This window comes from Athene noctua, chromosome Z (genome assembly GCF_965140245.1).
Source record: "Athene noctua chromosome Z, bAthNoc1.hap1.1, whole genome shotgun sequence".
In the NCBI taxonomy this organism is placed as follows: domain Eukaryota; kingdom Metazoa; phylum Chordata; class Aves; order Strigiformes; family Strigidae; genus Athene; species Athene noctua.
Window position 1 is genome coordinate 77,338,907 of NC_134077.1, and position 21,601 is coordinate 77,360,507.

Sequence of the window (21,601 nt, forward strand, 5' to 3'; positions counted from 1 at the left end):
TTTCCAACCCACACCATTCTAAGATTCTGTAATTTTTATCCAGGCTGGATTGCACAATAAGATGTAAAGGCACTTACCGTATACCTGTAAACTAAACGAAGCTCCAATAAGGGCACCTTCACTGTTTTGCATACAGTATGTTTGTATACTAACCTAATTCTGTCATTACTAACTTCCTATTTTAAGCTTAAAAGCCCGTCCATCAAATGACGCACCCGGCACAAGGGAGTTTCCCCAACTACCCTGCAGCTGCGGCTGCTTCTCGCTTCCTTCGCAAGCTGTATTTGGTTTTCGGGCCGGCCCTGGGCCAGTTCGGGGTTGCTCGCTCCCAGAGTGACCCGCCTTGGGCTCGCTACCCCTCCCAGAGCGCAGCAGCACCGCTCTCCCCGCCGCCGCGGCGGAGGCAGCTCTCAAAGCGCGGGTTCAGCCCTCAGAGCGCGGAGGCGTTCCTGGCTGGCCGCGCGGCCAGCTGCCATTTTTCCTCCGCCGCCCGTGAAGTAACACCGCCTCCCTGCTGCCAAGACGGCCCGGGCAGCCAGCCAGCCCCGCCGGGGTCCCCGCCCAGGCAGTTCCCCGGTAGCACCGACCACGGCGGCCGCCGGCCCGGGGCAGCACTGCGCCTGCGCGGCAGCGCCGCTAAGGCCTGCTGCCTTGTGGGCAGGCGGGACGCGGCTGGCGCATGCGCGGTGCGGCGGCTGGTGCGCAGGTGAGGAGGGCGCGGGGCCGGGGCGGCGGGGGGGGAGGTTGCGCCTTCTCTCCCGGGGGCTGCCGCCGTCCCCGCCTGTTTGCGGAGGGAAGGAGCCGGGCCTTCTCGTAGCTCGCCTCCCCTAGAGATGGGTCTTTTCCGAAGTTCAGACCTGACCTGGAGGGTGCGAAACGGGCCTGATCCAGGCTGGGAGCGCGGTGATTCGGCCTCCGGACCGTCGCCGTGTGCCGCAGCTGCCGTGGTGGGGGGTAGGAGGCTTTTCTGGGAAGGCTGTGGTGAGAGGAAGCCTCTCGTTAGGCCACGAGCGTCAGGAGGCAGGGGTGACTGGTGTTGCCGTGCGTCTTCCCTGAAAACCGTGAAGTCACGTTGAGAACGCCGGGCGGCCTTGGCTTCCCCGCTGCCGTCCGGGCTGGTCACGGCGGGCAGGGCTCGGCCGGGTGGCGGTCGGCCGGGCCTGAGGGAAGGGTGCTTTACTGACCTGCCCAGGTGAGGAAGTGCACCCGGGCGATCTTACTAGGGACGCTCGCCAGGAAATAAGAAAGTTCAGATACGTGAAACGAAACGGTGCCAGAGGTCTGGCGGCTTACAGCTGTGTGGGTGAGTCGGGTGTTCCTGCTCCTTGGGGAGCGGCACGGGGTGGGTCCCCTCTGCTGTCATGTGCAGTGCTGCAGGCAGAGAGGAAAGGAAAGCCGAGTCCTGGTCATGCGGCATTTCATCGAGTAAATGCATTTTAGCTGTTACAGTTTTCCATCCTGTATTGAATTTGCTAGTGAAACTTTTTTATTTAATGTGTTTCTGTGACTAGCGTAACTTTTAGGGGAGATGAAACTTCCTTCCTTCCTATATTCTTCAGTTTCCCATCAAAATGAGGAAGCAGTAGAGTTCTTGGAAGCTGCTAGAGAAAGTGTTTAAAGATTTGTGTCTACGCAACATGAATTTTCTGTCAGTACATTCTATAAAGTCCTGAGCATTTGTCTTCTATCACCCTGCATGTCACCATGATGTAAAAGATATATTGTATGTCAGTTTTCTTGCACAAGTTGAATGCTGTGCAGGCTTATCATACTTCTGTAATGAGTAAAGGGTATTTGAGGTCTGACTGACTAACTTTTGTAAAGCATACCACTTCACTGTGTGGAAGGTATGCATATACACTTCCTTCTTGAATGAAGTCTACGATGGTGTAGAAGTCAGGTTGTCTCTCAAAGTCTTATTTGGAAACAAAAGAAAATGAGAAAATAATGAGTGCATCTCTAATTTTGTTGTTTGTTTGTTTGTTTGTTTTTTTCTATGAAAACTTTTTTTTTAGGTAATGTAAGCATTTCAGTTTTAAAAGAGAGAGGAAGCAGGCATGTCAGCTCTTTGTCCACCACCATCTCCTGCAGTGGCTAAAACAGAGATATCTTTGAATGGAGAGTCACCTTTATTAGCTGCCACTTTTGCTTACTGGGACAATATTCTTGGCCCCCGAGTGCGGCACATCTGGGCCCCAAAGACAGAACAGGTACTTCTTAGTGATGGTGAAATAACTTTTCTTGCTAACCACACCCTGAATGGAGAAATACTTCGCAATGCAGAAAGCGGTGCAATAGATGTGAAGTTCTTTGTCTTGGCAGAAAAAAGGGTAATCATTGTGTCATTAATCTTTGATGGAAATTGGAATGGAGACAGAAGCACATATGGACTATCAATTATACTTCCACAAAGTGAACTTGGCTTCTACCTGCCGCTTCACAGAGTGTGCGTGGATAGGTTAACACATATTATAAGGAAAGGAAGAATATGGATGCATAAGGTAGGTTTATTGTCCATTACTAAAAACACTTGTCCAGGTTGTCTTGAGCAAAAGCAAGAATAAAATTCTGTGACACCCACTATCTAGCAGTCCAGACACAAAAACTCAGAGAAAGCTGACCTCTCTACAGGTGTACAATTTTGAAGGTTAAGTTACAAATATGTCAGCAAGTTCAAGACTGGGGTTTTTAGCCACATGATAGATCCTGGTAATGCTACATAGCCCTTCCCAGGCTATCTAGGTGAAATAAGTATCCTGCACAGTTTTTCATCTTCTGAATTTGATCTAAATTGTTACTTTTAACTGTGTTAATTAATGTATTTAAACTAGGTAGGATTGTAAATTTACTGTGTTTCAAATCATTGTTTTCACTGTTGAGGTCCAGAAAGAGGGACTGATACAATTAATATTGTCATTGTTGTTAACAGTTTTATTTTTTAAAAAAAAGGGTATTAACAAACAGTTGAGCAGGTGTTAAATTGTGTAAAACTAATGGGAGAACCACAAAAATACATCTATTTTAGTCCAAATATTTCTACTTCTGAAATTCAAAAAGGAAAACACGCTAAATTTTTCTGAAGAATTGCAGCTCTTAGCTTTTTGGTACATTATGGGTATTTTCTTACTAAGTGAAAATTGTTATGTATTTTTGCTTAAAATAAATAACATTCTAATAAATACTAATATGTCGTCTTCATGGAGTACAAGTTGTCTTAGAGCAGTAGATTGTATGTCGGATGTAATGTGTGTGGTGATGCATGTTTGTCTGATAAAGTTTTTGTTCCTCTTCTGTTTTAGGACCTCTAGTCAACATACTTAAACTTTCTTTTTGACTGTTCTTACGTGAACTTATTAAGATTCCAGAAATAATGAGCTGTGGTAAATTTTTGTGGTGGTGTTTTGTTTCTGCAACAAGAGCAGACTCCATTGGATTTCTGCTATATTGCCTGATGATGGCCAGTAGTGTTTTCTGTCACATTGTCTCTTGATACTCCTGGGATTTATTTTTCAGAGGAAGGCTAGGTCATAAAGTTAGTTTTCAGTGTAGTAGAAACACAGATGTTTTCATTCCCGATCTAGTCTTCAAAAAGTTGCTGGATGTTAGTGATTTTGACATAAGTGAATGCTATCTCATGTTCTTGGTCACATTACTTCTCTGTCATTTAGTGTCCTCTGTACTGACTTTTAATGTGAGTGGTTAAACAGAATTGTCCGTTGTTCTTAACTATAATATACTTAAGTATAAGCGTCTTGCCTCTTTTTGGACATGATCCATATCAGTATGTTTCCATAGCTGAAATACCCTTCAAGTGTCATTAAGAATTACAAAAAAAAAGTTTACTACTAGTTTTATCAGAAAATAGTCATTAAGTTCTTTATTCTTTTTCAGATGTTCTTGAAGCAGGTAAGTCAGCTGGGTTAGCTGACACTGTGACACAGTCTGAAATAGAAGGAAGGCAGACAATAAATATCTTTTTTTTCTTTTTTTTGAGGATGATCAAAGTACAAAATACATGACAGATCAGATTTGATCAGAACCAAGGAGACACTCCACAAAATAATCTTGCTAGGTTGAAGGCAAGTTCTCTTCTGTTCAGCAACTGTATAATGTAGTAAACTTCAGTATATCTGCAGTTCTGCAGCCTTATGTAGAAGAGAGAAAACTGCTTTGAAAATGTAGATTACAATTTAGACATGAGTTGTAGATTGATAGTATTGAAATAAAATAGGCTCATTTTGTAGTTTGCATTTTGAGGCAGTTCAGCAGCTATGGCTACAACAAAACGAAAAATGTTGAAGTCTTTATCTGAAACAATGTATCTGTTCTGGAATTTCTGATGGTTGTGGTTATGAGCTCTTACCAGTTTTGTGTAGAGCCAGACAACATTTCCAGCTAGACTTTAGAACAAAAGAAACCTTCTGAACTCAAGGACTAGGAGAAACATGGAACAGTGTTCAGACTGCAAAGAAAGGCAAGCAACTCCAAGCAAGTCATCTGTATGGGATTAGAAACCCCTTTTATCGACTTCAAGTTTATGTTCCAGATGTTTAATAATTTTGAGCTGTTAAATTTCTAAAAACAAGTGGATTACACCATTTATTCAGCCTTATCTTCATGAAGACTGACTTCTTTTAAAGCAAAGGATCTTCATTCTCAAGAATGTCTTACTTGACTGACACTGAACTCAAGGGTAGGGGTGCCCTGAAGAAATCTGCCACATTCCTGTAGTTTTTCACAGATGCATTTTTAGATGGTTAGACAAGTTTTATTACTGTTTCAGGGCAAGTTACTTAGCTTGTTCCCTATTCACCTACTCAAAAAAAGTTACATAAAACCCTTTTCCCACTTGATGAATTTGGATTAGTTCAGTCACAGGAAACTAATGAATAAGCAGTAAATTCAATAACCTGTCAGATTCTAGCAGAAGATATTATTAGTTCTTACAGCATCTTCCATTTTTGCTTATGGTATTGATTGGTCCAGTGATTAATGCCAGATTCTCTTTGTGAAAAATAACTTGATTTCATTGTAAGTTGTATTTTGAATGCAGTTTGCTACTCAGCTGCTGAGGAGTCTGTTTTGAGAACTTTGTCTAGTCTCTTGTACATTGTGTTTTGTGTATTTTTAGGTTCATGTCTCCTGTACTTGGTCATAAAACAACCTTTTGAAGACTTGTCAGTGTCTCAAAATGTGGGGAAAAAAAAAGTCCTGTTTCTCCTACCCTCCCCAAACAATTTTTCTCATTCTGGAGGTCTGATTTTTCTTGTGCTGCATCAGGAACCATCAGTCTGTACCTTATCCATTTGAAAATAAAAATACATCCATAAAGTGGATTTCTGCACCATAATCTGATCATTTGGCATTTTCTTGGTCTGTAATGAAGAAACTTAATGTTTTGTAGTTGTTATCGCACCCTCCATTTCCTGCTACTCCTGCCCAGACATGTGAGAGGTTTGGTGGGGGGCAAAGCGGGAGCATTGATCTGTTTAAAATCACATCACTTCCTGCTAATGTCAACTCTTTTTTTTAAAAAAAAAAAAAAAGACATGAACATCAAAATTTGACTCTAAGAAGCATGACTCCACAGGGAAGAAACTGTGCCATTTGACTGTTATGTGCATACATATATAAAAAAATACCAGAGCGTTTATGTTTAACTGCTTCTCTTGCTCAGGAGAGGCAAGAACATTTCCAGAAGATTGTCTTGGAAGGCACGGAGAGAATGGAGGATCAGGTAAGGGCCACCTGGTTGATGCGTGTGAAACACCATCACAAAATTATTTGACTCCATCTGGTGACTGTAGAAGTTGGTGCTGCTTCTTATTTTTGGGATTTAGGAAGATATTTTGGACTGACTGCTGACCTGCCATGCACAGGAGGCAAAGTTTCTGAAGATAGGACAATGGAAGCTGTGAACAAATTGAAGGAAAATATATTCCATCACTTTATGGTTAAAGTGGAAATCTATGAAGAATATTACCTTTCAGAAAAGGAGAGTCATTTACTTGAACTTGAAGCTCTGTAAAGGTAGTAGCTTCCATAGATTCATGCTCGCCTCCTGTCAAGGATGGCTTTTCACTAGGTCATTACCTTTTTCAAGTTACAGAGACGTGTGGAGTCTGTCATGTTGGCATGTGGTTGAAGACCTAATGGATAAGACTGTGAAAACAATTTGATACCTGAAACTGTAAATATGAAATTATGGCTTCAGTTTCTTGTGATAGGTAAAACAGATAAGTAATTTTGTATGTTAATAACTAATATGCCATGGTTTACTGTAGTTGTTAAAACATCAGACTTGGATTTAAAATGCTTAACAGTAATTGCACATAATATGGTATGATCAGATTATCTCAATACAAATACTTCTTGTTTAGGCCGGTCAAACTGATTGTGAAAATTAGCACAGGACCCTGGAAAACCATTTTGGTCATGATGTTGAGAAGCAAAATCTGTTTCCGGTTCATAATTATTGATGAGCAGAGCCGAAGAAGTCTATGCGTGAATTTCTGCTTGTATCACACCTGAAAATAGCACAAACAATAGGAAGTTAAAATATGTTTTGCATGTAATATTGCAAGTTCATGTTAGTAGTAACTTCTAATACTACATAATGTGCTTTTACTTCAAGTGTTTTATTTAATGCACAGGGTCAGAGCATCATTCCAATGTTGACAGGAGAAGTCATTCCTGTAATGGAACTCCTTTCATCTATGAAATCACATAGTGTTCCAGAAGAAATAGATGTAAGTCCTTGTGTTCCTTGCATTCGAAATAAAAAAAGTGGCTTTGGCACTCTGGTTTGGTACTCTCTTTGGCAGACAAAATCCCACAGCAGTCATAAATTCTTGTACACTTAAGTTATTCCACATCAAGTTCTCCTAAGTGGTGAAGGGAATAGTTTAACATAATTTTTAGTTTAGTAAATATAACAGTACTAGTTGTGGTTTTTATGGTCAGCACTTAGCAAAATTGACTGCGTAGGATGACACCATTTTTAAGCATGAAGTGGAAAGAATATTTGATGCAAAACAAAAGGAATGGGGAGGTAAATGGTTTTAATGATACTTGTTGCAGTGTGGTTTAGTGTTTCATAGAAGTAGGAGTGATCTCCTATTTAAACTGTACTGGACAAGGTTATAGAAAAAAACATTGGGATGAATCTGACTTGTGACTGGTGAATATTTAATAGGTGACTAATTTTCAGAATTGTTTGGCTGAAGTCAGAAGGTCTTTTTAAGGTTGTGCTTTTGGGCAGTCTTACATCTTAGCTTAAATAGTTCCCAAATAGTTCCCCTCTGTCATTAAAACCAAAAATCAATTATTTGGAAGGTGTTGCAGATCCTTGCCTAACCTTTGTGTATATTTACTTGCATTTCAGATAAGTGACACAGTGCTAAATGATGATGACATTGGGGATAGTTGCCATGAAGGCTTTCTTCTCAAGTATGAATTTCAGTTTTGATTTATGCTGTGGTAAAATGTTTTGAACTTGTGTGTGCATATATATATATATAAAGTATGTGCATATGAACATGTATTAGATCAGCTTGCTTTGTAGGAGTGGGGAGGATGACATGTATTTGGCTTTTTTTGATTTTTGTCTAAATTCTGTAGAAGTTATCTTCTTAGAAGACTGGCTCTGGGCTAATAGTTGTATCCCTGTAGACTGCATTGTCACAGAGTCATTTGTTTGATAATAGAATTCCTATCAAATACAGTTTTTCTTTGATACTTAAGTTCAATTTTATGAGGCTGTAAGTCAAAGTCTTACATTTTTATGAAATACCAAAAGAACTTGGGGTTGTGTTTACTGCATAAACCATGAATAAGAGTCATTAATGGTATGACATAAAGAATGCTTATTATTAAATTGTATATTTCTCTTTGTTTTTTTTTTTTTGTTTTTAATGTATAAGAGAAAGTAGTCACACTCGAGAGCAACTTGGTCTCTTCTTGTGGGAAAGCATATTTTGTAGATTTTAACTGATGTTCTGTTACCTTTCAGAACATCTCTGGTGTAACTGCCTTCATTTATGTAGTGCTTAGTGCCATCTGTTTATACAGCATCACATACACTTCCTGTACTACAGAAATTCATGTGTTAATTTAACTAATTCTTCACAGTAATGTAGTATTTAGTTCCATAAAGAATGTGGGAAATAATGAAGTGAACGTTATGGAATGGCTTATTGTAAACAACTAGCGCCATTGATCCTACAATGATGAGCTATTCATGTACCAGATGCATATTTATTGGGCGGGTAGTAGACTGTAGGATGTCAGTTATCTCCACTCGATGCTTCTTTTCCCGGGAAATTTTGTCTTGAAAAGAAAAGAATAACTTGGCCGTTCATGTGAAGGGTCTAGATGTCTGGTTTTTAGCTTATCTGCAAAGCTTACCAGCTCAGCTAGGTTCTGATTTCAAGTCTTAAATACAGTGTTGGATGGATTTATGCATGTCATTGAATAAAAATTGGATTAAACTAAATAAACTCCCATATCAACAAAACCAGCTTCTAAAATAAGCAGTCATGCTTTCTTAGTAACTTCTAAATTATACTGAACATCTGTTTCTGCCCCAAAGGAAGAATTCATAAGAATTCAGATGGCCTTAAATTTAACTCTCAGAATATACTTGGTAAGATAAATAGTAGCAGGTACAATATAAAGTCCACCTGTAGATTTCAGAGCCTGAGTGTGGCTATTATAGTCCTTATCAATTAGAGGCGTTTATTAGAACTGGTTATTCACATACAATGCATCTTTCAGTAAGATAGCATAAATGTACTTTAGTATATTCACAGATACCGGAGAAAGTTTTTTAATAGTATTTAGACTTTCTAGAGTATCTAGATGTTTTGAAACTTTGGGCCAGGCTTTGGTTTGAGGAAGTGCAGGGGGAAAGTGCAGAATGAGGAAGTTTGTTAAGGACAATTGAAGAGTTGTGAAGGTTAGTCCAGATATATTTACTGCAGCCTCCAAACTTAAGATAAACTAAATCAGATCTGTGCTGCTGGCAAGTCAGAAGACAAGATCACTCATCTTCAAGCATGCCTGTGTGTATTCTGAGGGACTCAAATAGACTAGCTTACCTGCCAAGTCTCCCAAAACTGTCTTCTGATCCAGTTTTAGAAAAGGAGGACAACCATGAAATAGATCTTTTGTCAAGATGTTTTCAAATCCTTCATTATTAATATGTATTCTGTTACTTTAGAAAAATAATTTTATACAGATTCTGTAATACAGTTAGATAGTGGCAGTAGACAATTTTTGTTTGCTCTGTAACTGGTGTTTGGAGGTTCTGAGTGGCAGTCTTTTTATTCATCAAAATAAAAATGTAGATATTGTCAAACTTTATTTCAGCCGTATCCTACACACAGCTGTGTGAGGTCCTTTAGGTATGGGCCTATATTTATGCTAGGAGCACTTCATTTTTCTTATGAATATGATAATTGTTTTATTTGAAAAGTCTGATTAAATGTATTAACCTATGTTTGTTTTTATTTGCAGTGCAATTAGTTCACACCTGCAGACCTGTGGATGTTCTGTAGTTGTAGGAAGCAGTGCAGAAAAAGTTAATAAGGTAATGCACTTTCTAATAAACCGAACTTAAATGTTGATTATTAAGAGTGTTAGTTGTTACTTGAAACAAGGTTTGTCTTTAAACATACTTGAGGTTGAAGAAGGAAGGAATACTGTTTGTCTGAGTATCTCCTTCAGCTGATTGGTCAAGTAGTTGATAATTCTACCTGAAAATTGCCTTATCAGTTGTATTCCGGCAACTATAAGAAAACCAATGAATTTAATTTAATTGATACTGTAGGTTGCCCTAGGGCATGTATTGATAGGCCAAGAGGTAATGGTTTTAAACTGAAAGAGTGTAGTCTTAGATTAGATACAAAGTTGTTCTCCACTGTGAGGGTGGTGAGACACTGGCACAGGCTGCCCAGAGAAGCTGTGGCTGCCCCCTCCCTGGCAGTGTTCAAGGCCAGGCTGGACGGGGCTTTGAGCAACCTGGGCTAGTGGAAGGTGTCCCTGGCTATGGCAGGGGGGTTGGAACTAGATGATCTTTAAGGTCCCTTCCAACCCAAAGCATTCCATGGTTCTGTGATAAACAAGTAGTAAATGAGTCTGAGCTTTTAACATTATGTTTGCTAGCAAAATTACATAAATTGAAGATTTCTGAACTGGCTTGTCCACTTCAGCTATATCAGTGAGTATTATCTGTCTACTCTTTTAAGTAATTTGTATCTGCATAATTTCTCTTATGCTGGGGAATAAATGTACTTTTGTATCATGAACTGCTTGTGTTTCATGCAACATCAAAGATGTTGACTCTGTAGTCACGTTGAAGGAGGCAAGCTTACTGGGACCTTAAACCATTCCAGCAATTCCAATATTTTTTTCTTTGTAGCTATGTTTGTGTTGACTTCATCTTCAGTCTATTTAAAACTTAGTTGGTAAATAAGTGTACAGTTTAACTGGTAGATCTTAAACTAGGTTTGACTCAGCTTTTCAGAAGAACCAGAAAGAGGCAAAGGAGAAATACAAACCCCTAGAACTGAGGCCTGTAGCAACAAAACACTCAGTGTGTCACACGTGCTGGAGCACATTAGTAGGGATGACGTTTAGCAGCTTTCAGGTCCAGAAACAGTAAGTAGCATTAGCTTTACCTCTTAACAGGGCAGAGTATATGCATCATTATGGTCTATTTGGGAGGAAAAAAAGTTGCTCTTAGAAGCTGTCACTTCAGAACAAGAAAATAATTACATTTTTGTGGTAGACATTTTTTCCCATGCTATTTTTAACTCTCTTGTAAGTTTGTTATTGAAATGCTTAATTTGAACCAATATAAAACTATCACCTGTACTACTTTTCCTCTAATATTTCAGTATAAATGGAGAGTTTCCTGATGCTTATTTTAAGCTTACTCAATATGCGAAGGAAAAATCAAATGAGGATATTTTCCTTATTCAGAATTCTCCTGGTATTTTTTTTATGTATAAGGCTTTTTGATTATACCAAAATGCTTGTTTCAGATAAATTGAAAGCAATTCTTGGAAGAAACACACTTGTGTTTACTGTCCATTAAAGTATTTTTTAAAGCATGTTTCTTTTTAGCATAGTGCAGTGCATCAGTGTTTTGTTCAGAGATATTTCCCTTTGATTTGCATTTAAGTAGGCTGTTACTCCATCCCTTCTAATAAAAACATTGAAGTTCATTTTCTGTTAGGATATTCAGAGACAAATCGTGAAGAAAATGTGTTCTTTGTGAGAAAATGTATTTCACTACATCAATTGCCTCTACATTCATGTCTGAGTCCCTTAATAAACCTCTTTGATTCAGAATATCCCTGCAACTGGGAATGAAAGTAAGGTTTTCATAAAACTGTGCAGTCCTAGAGCCTTCAGGTATTAGGTGCCACTGCACTTAATGAGTATACCAATACTGCTGTGAGGGTAGGCTCTGTGTAGTTACGTAGCATTATAAGTTTTCAATTTACACTGGGGCCTCTGGGCCGTTCAATAACAGTAATCTCATGTCTTGAGACCATGACAAAGGTGCTACAGTGGTGCATGTGTAGAAGCAGTATATTCAAATAACTTCATTTTCTGATAGGGAGTGTTTTTGTATATTGGGCTCTTCTGTCTGATTATGTTTTTAATTGTGGTTATTGAACTCAGTTTTATTTTGTAAGACTAAAACCTTCCTTTGAGGAAAAGCTCACTTTAATTTTCAAAGTTGATGTCCTTTTTGGTATATATATGAATGTATCTGTGTTTATTGCTTCAATGTGAAATAAAAATTAAGAACAGTGGGCCTGCTGAATATATTACATATTAATTGTACACTATACGTATTACATATTTTATGGTATGTATGTCGTCTTGCTGCAGTGAAATATAATAGTCGTCTTTTTAAAAAAATCAAGGCACCTTTAGCAAAGCTATGTTTTGAAATAAGCAGTTCATGATGCTTTATAAATTGGAGGATTTGTGTGTATTGGCAGTGATGCACCTCTGATCAGATGAACAGAAAATTCTGATACTCACTCACAACAGAAGCAGAGAAGAGAAAATTTTCAGTTCTTAGCTGAAATCAGTTAGTATGTATTGTTTCAGGGGTGTAAGATTTGCACATGATTAAGTTACCATAATAGAGGAAATGTTAAGGGCTTAAGTCATTGTAAAACGCTTAACGTTTATGGTTCATAAAATAATTAAAAAGCTTTAAGGTCTAAATGGTAATGAGCACATAAAATAATGTATTGATAAGCTAGACACTATAGGAAAAAAACAGTCTAGAAGAATGTGAGGGTAAAATTTTGTAAGTTTTACACAAATTCTTAATCAGCAGCACGCTCTTTATGTCATGGTACAACTGTTCTGAAGTAATTGCTTTCTTTATGGCATACTTTAGCTTTTCTTAAAGTGAAAAAACATGTGTTGCATGTTGCTGAAGTGACAAAAAGCATTAGTCAGAAACTATGTTGTCATTGGTTTAGGTACTGCATAAACACATGGTGCAACAATAGAGCCTTCTCAAACACTCTACAAACACAGGTAGGACACCACAGGTTAAGACTGAAAGGTTAGCAGAATGGAATACCTGTTTGTATTTGGAGATGATTACTTGTAGCTATAACAGCAAAGGAGTTTGGAAATGGATAATGAAGTACCTTTGTTGGTTTTAATGGAGAGTTTGAGGAAATTACAGAGGAAATAAAGATGGATACTTATTTAGGAAATTGATTGTGTCTGATTGGAGACAATAGCTGCTGTTTCAATATGGAATGAATAAAATAAGAGGCTTAAAAGGCTAGGAAAGTAATCACAGTAACTCATCTTTATGTAATAGGAAGAGGAAGCAGAAGGCTAAAATGATTTGTTCTACATACTTGGCTTAAAAACAAACTTTGCCAGAAAGTGTTGGATTTTTCCTTCATTTGACATGAAGTTGGAGTAATATGACTTACAGTTTAATAATTTAAGCATGTCACTATTCTGTGACCTTGATGAAGTTTCGGCTTTTCTAATACGCATGATGAACTTTTTGTTCATCATTTGAAATGCCTGATACATTCCAGTCAGAAATTACATTGAAGATTAGTTCATTGCTTACATTTTCATGTTTTTCAAAACTGTTCTTTTTAATGCAGATTGTGAGAACATTGTGTCTGTTTCTTACACCATCAGAGCGGAAGTGTTCCAGACTCTGTAGAAATGAGTCTTCTTTCAAATACGAGTCAGGACTGTTTGTTCAAGGCTTACTCAAAGTAAGTACGCTTAATAAAGTTCTATTTTTCTGTAGTTTAAGAACATTCTTCAACGTATACATATGCATGTGCATAAGATGTGCACACACATACACGCATTCATGTTCAAAGAAAGATGTCATCTTCCCTTTATTCCTTTCTGGTGCTGTAGCTTGCTTGTAACTATCTGTGTGTTAAAATTCCAAGCCTGTCTTTTCTCTGACGCATCTGTTTCTTGAGTATCGTCCAGAATTGTTCCTATACTGCTGCCCAGGGGAGTGGTGGAGTCCCGTCCCTAGAGGTGTTTAAGAGTTGGGTCGACACAGCGCTGAGGGATCTGGTGTAGTTGGGAACTGTCAGTGCTGGGTTGATGGTTGGACTGGATGATCTTCAAGGTCTTTTCAAACCTAGATGATTCTGTGATTCTGTGTATACTCTTTTGCTTAGAATCTCAAAAGGTGCATTAAGTTTCTGTGTTGTACTAAAACCAAAATAAGAGCAGTCCATCAGTCCGACAGTTTCCAAGTATTCTAAAAGGGCTGTAGCAATGGGTGAAGATGAATAGAAAAATAACACTTCTTGCTCTGGCAATCAGTCTAAACTTAACAGATAAATATAATATGTAATGTTAATGGGCTCATGAACCAGATGTTGCAATACTATAACACACAGATTACCTCAGTACTGTTTTCACTGTTATTTTAAGGGAATTATCCAGTATGGAGGACTTCTTATTGGGCTACAGTCACCAGTTCTCTCAAACAAAACATATCTAAACAAACGGGATATAAAATTTAGGCATGATGCTTTAATATTGTTTTGTTCCAGTATAGATTCAGGGTTTTTTTAAAAAGTAACTAGAATAATAATTTTTTTCACTGAAACAGGATGCAACAGGAAGCTTTGTGTTGCCCTTCCGTCAAGTAATGTATGCTCCATATCCTACTACACATATAGATGTAGATGTCAATACAGTGAAGCAGATGCCCCCTTGTCATGAACACATCTATAACCAACGACGATATATGAGATCTGAGCTTACAGCATTTTGGAGAGCTAATTCAGATGAAGAAATGTCTCAAGATCGTATTATCCACACAGATGAGAGTTTCACACCTGATTTGTATGTACTCTTCTCTCACATCTCGCAAAGTTATTTGATTTGGGACAAAAGAGTAAAGTAGTACAAAGTGTACTTCCTAATAAAAAGTACATGAGAGTTTTTTTGCTTTTAAGAAGCTCCTTCAGCTCTAGTAGGTGCATTAATTTTGAAGGAATTTACTAGTTCTGTCAGTAGTTCTGTTGCGTTAAATATTACTGAAATTTATTTTCAGCGATACTTCTGACCATGTCATATTAATTTTGTTGCCTGTTTTAATTAGGGGTATTACAGAGCTAAGTGTATTTGACAGATCCGAATGACTTTCCGGGGTTTAGTTCATTTCATGTGAAAGTTTTGCTTTAAAATTCTGTATTAGCCTTAAAAATAGTGAGTTTATAATTCACTAAAATTTTGAATTCACTTTTAATTTCTGCCAGATTGTAAACAGTAATTCTGTTGCTGTGTGCAACTGCTGGACGGTTAGTGTCCTTTCATGGCACTACCTCACAATTTTGTTCACTTTCTTTTCTATAGAAATGTCTTTCAAGATATCCTGCATCGAGATACATTAGTAAAAGCCTTCCTGGATCAGGTAATTGTTGCTTTTTCAGAAAGAACAAGAGCTAAAGACCCTAGTAACAGATAATTTACAATAAATAGATAATTTGCTGGCTTGGTAGCTATTTTTCATACTAGTGCTGTGATTCTTCTCTGCATAACTAGAGAGAAAAATACTTGTGTTATTTGTAGAATTAGTATAATACTGAAACTTCTTCTCTACTTATGAAAAACAATGCACTTTTTCTATTTCTGTGCAACAGTGTCTACAATTACAGTATTGAGAGTGCTACCTGACTGAGATTAATTCGAGATCATTTTAAAGAGGAAAATAATACTTGATCCAAACAGAACTGTAAACCAGCTTAATTTATTGAATCTGTGCAGCTAGAAAACTAAGAATGAATGTTGAATATATCTACAAATCTGCTGTGAATGTGCCTGGTTTGCTGTAATTAAGGATAGGTTACATGTGGATGCAATGTTTATTTATATTCCACATTCCTAAAATTATTCTTGAATTTCAGCATCTACTTAATTTTCTTGTATAATTTTTAACAGATCTTTCATCTGAAGCCTGGCTTATCTCTAAGGAGTACCTTCCTTGCACAATTTCTGCTAGTCCTTCACAGAAAAGCCTTAACTTTAATAAAATACATAGAGGATGACACGTAAGTGAACAGATAATAGAAAGAAGGCTTTGAGAAACTTTCTCTGTTCTGTTTTACAACACCCTTTTCTATTTTCTTGCAGGCAAAAAGGAAAAAAGCCTTTTAAGTCTCTTCGTAGCTTAAAAATAGATCTTGACTTAACAGCAGAGGGCGATCTTAACATAATAATGGCCTTGGCTGAGAAGATTAAACCAGGCCTACATTCCTTTATCTTTGGGAGGCCATTCTACACTAGTGTACAAGAACGTGACATGCTCATGACGTTTTAAAGTTCTCCACTGTTAATGTGTAATATTGCAATCTTGCATGGCAGGAAGAGAAATTTGTCATTATGACTACCACACTTGTGACACTGATTGACTTGTCTGAGGATGAAGCATTAAGAGGACAGTAACACTACAGTCTGTTCAAAGCAGGAGGGAGTCTTGTTAGCGGGGAATATCAACTTAGCTGGACAAGCATGATTTTAATGAATCTATCTTTTCCGTGTGCTTTTCTAAACAATAAATGTTACCAGAAGTTCCTTTGCCATATGGGCTTATAAGATAAATTTGTACATGTTTTTAGTGTACGATGAAGGGAAGTATTTTATTTCCACAGAGATTTTCTTCAGGTCTGTGTCAGTTTTTCCCTGATCTGCTGCATCACTATTTTTTAGTGTTTCCACAGAAAACAATACATCACAGAATCATAGAGTGGTTTGGGTTGGAAGAGACATTAAAGGTCATCTAGTTCCAACCCCCCTGCCATGGGCAGGGACACCTTTCACCAGCCCAGGTTGCTCAAAGCCCCGTCCAGCCTGGCCTTGAACACTGCCAGGGAGGGGGCAGCCACAGCCCCTCTGGGCAGCCTGTGCCAGTGTCTCATCACCCTCACAGTAAAAAACTTCTTCCTTATATCTAATATATAACTCAGTCTAACTAATCTGATATAACTCGATGTAACTCCATCTAACCGTGCTTATGTTTAATTAGAGAGGATATACATCCTCTGTAATCTTGGAGGTTTTGGAAGAGGGACCTTTAGTTTAGAAGAGTTTTAAAAGTTTTTATTCTTATGTATGTGATGCAAATCTGAAATATATCTTCCCTCATCTCCCTTTTTAACACCACTCGCTCCTTCATTTAGAAAATGTAAAGGTGTTTGGGATTTTTAATGTGCTACAAAGTGCTATTCCTGTGTGGAAATTGTTGACTATTAGCAGCTTAAATAGCAGCACTATGGAGGTGTAAACCGGGTCATTATTTAGGCAACTTTGTGCATGTGAGTGCCAACCAGGATACTCTGCCACAGATTGCTGGGCCATCCTTCAGTGAGCTGTTCAGTGATCCAGCATAATTGAGCTGTCTTAAAACACAAAACAGAAAACCTGTGTCATTCAGCAGCGGTTGTCAGTCTTTCTCTCCATAAACTGATGGTGTTTTTTCCATTGTCAGTTAGAATAGGGTTCAGATTAAAGTATTAGACTTTACCAAAGAACATCCAAGGTGATAGCAAAACTGAAAGATAAAATAGTTTGGTTTTTTTTTTTACATTGGCAGTAATATTTTTAACAATCCTTAATTCAGAGATGAGCACAGCTATGAACGATGTGATTAGCATTTTACTAATTGGATACTAGTCAATATTTTTGCCAATCTTCTGAGTTCATCTTACCAAATCTCCAACTTTGCTTTGCTTGAAAATAAAACCATGGTTTCTGTCTGAATGCCTCAACCTTTCTTTTTCAGTAGCAGGTAGGAGTGGTGTGATGTCAGGTTAATCAAGACTGATTTTTATGAGTTGTGACACATGGTTGGTGTGTGTTACATTAACTGTGGTACATTTGTATTACATGTTTTGTATGTCTTCTCTTTTTGGACAAACACAGGAATATATTTATGCCATGTTTTAGTGTAGCCATATAACTCAATATTCATTGTAAAAAAGCTGCACTTGTGAATGGAGAAGCCACAGCTGCTTTTTTGCTTACATTTTGTTTATAACACTCCTTGGCAAACAGATTTCCATTTTCAACACAGCTTTTTATTACATCTTTCATGCAGCAAGACATAAAAGTTAACAGATGTTAGAATCACAGCTTTTCCCAATAATCAGATTTTATAAGGAATCATTTTCTTTATTTAGATGCACAGAATTCCTGAAATACATTTCCTGAAAGACAACGATTCACAATTAAATATTCAGAGCTTCTAAAAGATGTGGAATTAAGCTCCAGCTGCATACCATTTTTGCAAATGAACATCATTAGCATTACCTGGTTGAATAAGTAATTATATTTTGTTTGCTATATGTGTACGTAGGACTCTTGCAGGGAGCTCAGTGCTTCGTTAAAAGAACTTGTCAGAATTATGCTTTCGTCATAGGATCATAGAATGATTAGGGTTGGAAGGGACCTTACAGATCATCTGCCACAGGCAGGGACACCTTCCACCAGCCCAGGTTGCTCAAAGCCCCGTCCAACCTGACCTTGAACACTGCCAGGGAGGGGCCAGCCACAGCTTCTCTGGGCAACCTGTGCCAGGGCCTCACCAGCCTCACAGGAAAGAATTTCTTCCTTGCATCTAACCTGAATCTGTCCTCTCACAGTTTAAAACCATTACCCCTCATCCTATCCCTACACTCCCTGATAAAGAGTCCCTCCCCATCTTGCCTGTAGTCTGCTTTAAGTACTGGAAGACCACTGTGAGGTCTTCCTGGAGCCCCAACTCTCTCAGCCTGTCTTCACAGGAGAGATGCTCCAGCCCCCTGATCATATTTGTGGCCTCCTCTGGACTCACTCCAACAGGTCCATGTCCTTATGTTGGGCCTCAGAGCTGGACACAGTACTCCAGGTGGCGTCTCATGAGAGCAGAGTAGAGGGGGAAAATCACCTCCCTCAACCTGCTGGCCACACTTCTCTCAGTGAAGCCCAGGATATGGTTGGCTTTTTGGGCTGAAAATGCACATTGCTGGCTCATAGGCAGTTTTCCATCCACTATTTCTTTCAAGTCCTTCTCTGCAGGGCTGCTCTCAATCCACTCATTGCCCAGCCTGTATTTGTGCTTGGGATTGCCCTGACCCATGTGCAGGACCTTGCCCTTGGCCTTGTTGAACTTCCTGAGGTTTGGACAGGCCCACCTCTCAAGCCTGTGAAGGTCCCTCTGGATGGCACATCCCTTCCCTCCAGTGTGTCAACTGCATCACACAGCTTGGTGTCATTGACAAACCTGCTGAGGGTGCACTCAATCCCACTGTCCATGTCACCACCAAAGAGGTTAAACAGCGCCGGTTCCAACACCAACCCTTGAGGAACCCACTTGTCACTGCTCTCCACTTGGACATCGAGCTGTTGACCATAACACTTTGACCGTGACCATTCAGCCAATTCCTTATCCACTGGGTGGTCCATCTGTCAAATCAGTGTCTCTCCAATTTAGAGACAAGGATGTCGTGCAGGAACAGTGTCAAATGCTTTGCAGAAGTTCAGATAGATGACATCAGTTGCTCTTCCCTTACCCACTAACAATGTAACCCCATCGTAGAAGACCACCAGATTTGTCAGGCACAGTTTGCCCTTAGTGGAGCCATGCTGGCTGTCACCAATCACCTCATTTTCCATGTGCCCTAGCACAGTTTCCAGGAGGATCCACTCCATGATCTTGATGGGCACAGAGGTGACACTGAGTGGCCTATAGTTCTCCAGTTCTTTTTTTCCATTTTTAAAAATGGGGATTATGTTTCCCCTTTTCAGTTGGTGAGAACTTCACAGGACTGCCACGACTTTTCAAATATGATGGATAGCGGCTTAGCCACTTCATCCGCCAGTTCCCACAGGACCTGTGGATGCATCTTAAGTCCCATGGACTTACGCACCTTCAGGTTCCTTAGATGGGCTTGAACCTGATATCCTACAGTGGGCAGCTCTTCTTTTTCCCAGTCCCTGTCTTTTGCCTCCTGCATCTTAGGTGGTGTGGCTGGAGTGAAGACTGAGTCAAAAATGTCGTTGAGTACCTCAGCCTTCTCCATATCCTGCATAACCAGGTCTCCCATTTCTTTCCAGAGAGGACCCACATTTTCCTTAGTCGTCTTCTTATCACCAATGTATCTATAGAAGCTTTTCATATTGCCTTTGATGTCCTTGGCCAGGTTTAAGTCTGTCGGGGCTTTGGACTTCCTATCCTAATCTCTGGTTGCTTGGACAAATTTTCTCTAGTCCTTCCAGGCTACCTGTCCTTGCTTCCAGCCCCTGTAGGCTTCCTTTTGTGTTTGTGTTTGTCCAGTAGCTTCTTGTTCATCCATGCAGGGTTCCTGGCATTCTTCCTGACTTTGTCAGGATGAATCACTCCTGAGCTTGGAGGAGGTGATCCTTGAAGTTCAAGCAGCTTTCTTGGTTCCTTCTTCCCTCCAGGGCTATCTCCCATGCTACTCTGCCAAGCAGACCCCTGAAGAAGCCAAAATCTGCTCTCCTGAAGTCCAGGGTAGTGAGCTTGCTGTGCACCCTTCTTGCTGCCCTAATGATCTTGAACTCCACTTTCATGGTCACTGCAGCCAAGGCTGGACTTGAGCTTCACATTCCTCATCAGCCCCTCCTTCTTGGTGAGAACAAGGTCCATCAGAGCGCCTCTCCTCACTGGCTCCTCTATCACTTGGAGAAGGACATTATCATCAATGCATTCCTGGAACCTCCTGGATTGTTTATGCCCTGCCGTGTTTTCTCACTAACAGATATTGGGGTGGTTGAAGTTCCCCATGAGGGCCAGGGCTTGTGAATGTGAGGCTGCTCCTGTCTGTCTGTCAAGGGCCTCATCCACTCAGGCTTCCTGGTCAGGTGGTCTGTAGCAGACCCACACTATAAAGTCACCTGTCCCTGTCCTCCCTTTAACCCTGACACATAAGTTCTCAGCTGGCTCCTCATCCATCCCCAGGCAGAGCTCCAGGCACTCCAGCTGGTCAGTGACACAGAAAGCAACAGTGCCCTCTCATGTGCTCTGCCTGTCTATCCTAAAGAGCCTGTATGCAAATAGGCATTTGCATAGAGGCATTGAAGTTGTTCCTGATGAAGCTGACTTACAGCTGGAACTCCTTCGTGCTGCTCTTGAGGTGCTCTCCTGCTGACCTGTGACCCCTCTCCAGGCTCTGGGCATCTACTGCTGGCACTGGCATCAACCTGGTAGGACTGGGATGGATTGAGGTTCCCCTCCCCCCACAACTTTAAAACCCTCTTCACCAGCTTGAGTTACTTTACCAGACGTGTTACTTGTGCTGAGCTTCTGTCTTACTAGCATTATTTCCTTTTGTGTTTCTAAGCAATTGATCCATGAGAAAAGAGCCTGATTGCACTAAGTTTTTACTCTTGTGTCTAAGATTGTGAAAAAAATGTAATAAACGCTACTGAAAATTCTAATGTAGAAGTGTTGAAATCTAAAGAGCTTTAAATGTGCTGTTGAAATAAAGCACTTCAGCTTGATAGGCATTGGAAAGTTAACATTGACACTACTAATAGTAAAGCTCTGTTTACTGAAAATGCTGTCACTTTCTGAAATTATGAAAATCTGGAAACTTTCTCAGTTGCTACTTTTGTTGCACAACTGTCACAAGTGCACTATCACAAGTGCAGAACGTATCGTGAAGTAAATTATTAAATGCATCTGCATGTTGTGTTGTAAATCTTGCTCAGGAAATGAAGTATTCTAATAAAATTCATGCACACTTTTTGACTTCAGTTGCTGCTTATTTTTTTCATAGGATTTCAGTTCTGTATCTGATAGAATCATTATCTTTTCTCTTTTGAAATAAAGAAAAAACCTTACTCCTTCTTGTTAAATTAAAAATGTTGAATCACAGACTGTGATTGATAGAAAGTCGTATGTTACTTAGTTCCATTTCTGTTAAGGACTTAATTATTTCAAGCTGAGACTGGTATGATTTGCTATGCCTCTGATCTGCTCAAATAAGAATTTAGCCTCTGTTCTTAAAGTTTTAATCCCATATGTGAGAATTCCTAAATGTTTTAAGGAGTTCACTTA

At 39.4% G+C, this 21,601-nt stretch overlaps 1 protein-coding gene across 5 annotated transcripts; it reads left to right on the forward strand.

The window, feature by feature from the left end:
• Positions 1-609: 609 nt before the first annotated feature.
• On the forward strand, positions 610-21,279 carry C9orf72 (C9orf72-SMCR8 complex subunit). Of its 5 annotated transcripts, none has more exons than XM_074931346.1 (11): positions 610-706; positions 2,016-2,501; positions 5,678-5,737; positions 6,654-6,749; positions 7,385-7,449; positions 9,517-9,589; positions 13,167-13,283; positions 14,150-14,385; positions 14,899-14,956; positions 15,484-15,593; positions 15,676-21,279. In XM_074931346.1, exons 2-11 carry the CDS (start codon positions 2,058-2,060, stop codon positions 15,860-15,862), a joined length of 1,446 nt encoding a protein of 481 aa, XP_074787447.1. In that variant the 5' UTR covers positions 610-706; positions 2,016-2,057; the 3' UTR covers positions 15,863-21,279. The 5 variants fall into 5 exon arrangements, with proteins under 5 accessions (XP_074787447.1, XP_074787450.1, XP_074787449.1 ...); XM_074931349.1 differs by having other exon boundaries at positions 2,016-2,210; XM_074931347.1 differs by lacking the exon at positions 610-706 and adding an exon at positions 764-1,303.
• The last annotated feature ends 322 nt before the right edge of the window (positions 21,280-21,601 follow it).

Excerpts from the sequence above, each read along its gene's own strand:
- C9orf72 (XM_074931346.1), top strand. The coding sequence starts at position 2,058 with ATGTCAGCTCTTTGTCCACCACCATCTCCTGCAGTGGCTAAAACAGAG. Across the intron at positions 5,738-6,653 it reads CGGAGAGAATGGAGGATCAG|GGTCAGAGCATCATTCCAAT; the intron begins GTAAGGGCCACC and ends TTTAATGCACAG. Across the intron at positions 14,957-15,483 it reads TAAAAGCCTTCCTGGATCAG|ATCTTTCATCTGAAGCCTGG; the intron begins GTAATTGTTGCT and ends AATTTTTAACAG.